Source organism: Penaeus vannamei, chromosome 11 (genome assembly GCF_042767895.1).
Source record: "Penaeus vannamei isolate JL-2024 chromosome 11, ASM4276789v1, whole genome shotgun sequence".
NCBI classification, from domain to species: domain Eukaryota; kingdom Metazoa; phylum Arthropoda; class Malacostraca; order Decapoda; family Penaeidae; genus Penaeus; species Penaeus vannamei.
The window spans coordinates 2,285,870-2,288,369 of NC_091559.1; the positions used below are offsets into that span (position 1 = coordinate 2,285,870).

The 2,500-nt window shown below is 48.8% G+C and overlaps 1 protein-coding gene across 3 annotated transcripts in view; it reads right to left on the reverse strand.

The window, feature by feature from the left end:
- Nucleotides 1-2,500, reverse strand: part of LOC113818364 (uncharacterized) — a 78,219-nt gene that overhangs the window by 22,406 nt on the left and 53,313 nt on the right. For all 3 annotated transcript variants that reach the window (XM_070126888.1, XM_070126889.1, XM_027370566.2), the window contains exons 2-3: nucleotides 1,445-2,500; nucleotides 1,225-1,344 (exon numbers count right to left, since the gene is read on the reverse strand). The exon at nucleotides 1,445-2,500 is cut by the window's right edge and continues 127 nt beyond it. In XM_070126888.1, coding sequence (XP_069982989.1) covers nucleotides 1,225-1,344; nucleotides 1,445-2,500 — 1,176 coding nt within the window. The remainder of the gene's footprint in view (nucleotides 1-1,224; nucleotides 1,345-1,444) is intronic.

Below are 2,500 nucleotides of genomic sequence, written 5' to 3' on the forward strand. Positions count from 1 at the left end.
TCTATGCTTACCTCTCTCCGTCTCTCATCTCTCCTCCCTCCCTCTCCCTTTCACTCTTCCTCTCTTCCTCTCTCTTTACCTCCTTCTTTCTGTCATTTCTTCCACTCTTCCTCTCTCTTTACCTCCTTCTTTCTGTCATTTCTTCTCCTTTTAGAAACTGATTTATATTTACCTCTCTCCCTCTTTCCCACCATCTCTCTCCTTATTTCATTCTCCATTGAAATTGTCAGGCAATATTGCATAGCATATTACAAGATACTCGAAGTGAGTGAAATGTTAAAGGTGTAACTGGATTTTTTTTTTTCTTTCTTTTTTCTTTTTTTTTATGAAATTCCCGATGTTGCTTCTGTTCATCAGTTTTGTGTTGATATTTGCTTGAGTGGCCTGTAGGAATTTCATATATTGTTCCTAATTACAAAAATATTTAGATTGCAAAACTTTACATGAACGTTATCCATGACTTTTAATATTTACACTTACATATGCGTGACTGTAAAAACAAACGCGCACACATAGACATTTATATGCTAAGTTTCAGATCCCACCCCTCTACTCACACTTAAATTTTTGCATTTAAATGTGTGTGGAAGAATTTTCCCTCTCAAATAATAATTCTTTAATGATGAAAAAATGCAAGAAATGCCTACAAAAGTTCCATTTTTATGGCCTAAAAATTGCATTTGATATCCTGCGTAGACTTTACTACATATGTGTGTGTGTGGATATGTGGATATATATATATATATATATATATATATATATATATATATATATAATATAATATAATATATATATATAAAATAATATATACAATATATATATATATATATATATATATATATATATATATATATATATATATATATATATATATATATATATATATATATACACATCTAGTGTGTGTGTGTGTGGGGGGATGTGTGCGTAGGATATATATATATATATATATATATATATATATATATATATATATATATATATATATATATATATATATATATATATATATATATATATATATATATATATATATATATATATATATATATATATATTGATTTGTGTGTTTTCATGCATGTATGTTGGTTTTAGGCGAGTTTATAAATTTATTCTATATGTACATATCCATACACGTGGATATACATATTCGCTTGTGATTTGTTTTTGCATGTATGTGCATCGATTGATAAGTGATGCTTTGAACTGCAAGTCCAGACTCACGGGTCGGCGCCGTCGCTGAAGGGCCCGAACTCCCCATCCGAGGCCGGCGCGGCAACGGCGATGGTCGGCCCTCCCGCCGGCGAGGCGTTCCTCTGCCCCTGCGGCGACCCTTCGCCACGTCTGCAACCGAAAGGATTTGTTTCGTAAGGTTCGATAAAACGCCAGCTGTGTGGGAATGTTATTCACTGCCGTTCATCGGCGACAGAGTGCCACGCCGTACCGCTGCTGCTGCTGCGTGAGGGCGACGAGCGTGAGGAAGTTGACCACGATGGACGGGTCGAACTGAAGCAGCATGGAGTCGCCCGCCATGAGCACGCCCCCGCCGCCTGTCACTGCGGTGGGGGCGCCGCCTGAAGCCCCGCTGGAGACGCTGCGGACGCCGCCTATCAGGCGCGTCTGTAGGATAGACATGAGGTCGGGAGGGCTGGAGGAAGTCCTGGTGGTGGTTGTGCCTCTGACGCCTGGGAGCCTCCTGGGCCCTGGGACGCCCGGGACGCGGCTGAACCCTGCGCCGCGGATGCCCGACCCGCGCTCGCCCCCGCCGAAGAGGGAGTCGATCATGACGGACGGGGCGCCGCCTCTCCCCCCTGAAGGCGAGGCAGAGGGGCCAGCAGATGCTTGGGCCGCAGTTCCCGTGGCCACGGATGCCACCCCGGTGCCGGGCGCGCGAGGGACGGACGGGAACCCGGGCAGGGAGGTGAAGGTGACGGGGATGGGGTGAGCATCCTGACGCAGCAGGCCGGACCTGACGCCGCTGGGCTCCTCGCCGGCCCGCCGCGCCGCCTTGGGGACCACTTCGCCCACCAGGACGCGGGACGGCGGTTCTGCCGTTGCGTCGGCCGAGGGTCCGCTGGTAGCGCTCGTGGCGGCCGCGCCCGTATCTGCTGTGCCTTTGAACCCATCGGCCTGCTGTCCCGAGAGAGAGAGGGACTTGGCCTTCCTCGTGAGCCGCTGCTTAAACTCGTTGAACTGTTCCCTCATAATCCGCGCCAGAACCCGTTTGTCAACTCGCCGGCCGCCCGCGCCAGGGGGCGCGCTCTTTAAGTCTGACCTGCTCTTTTTATCGGCCTCGGACGAGATCGGAGCGTGTGAGCGGTCGGACCCCGTCTCCGGGACTACATTCACACTGTCGTTGTGGCCGGCCACTTTTCCCGAGATGATGTCATCGAATGGGTCCCGGGTCGGCCGCCCGCTCTCCGCCGCCGCGAAGTCGCCGTCGCGAGGGGAGGAGGGGGCCGGCGTCCGAGCGGCGTCGGCCCTCGCCTCGCCGCTGCTG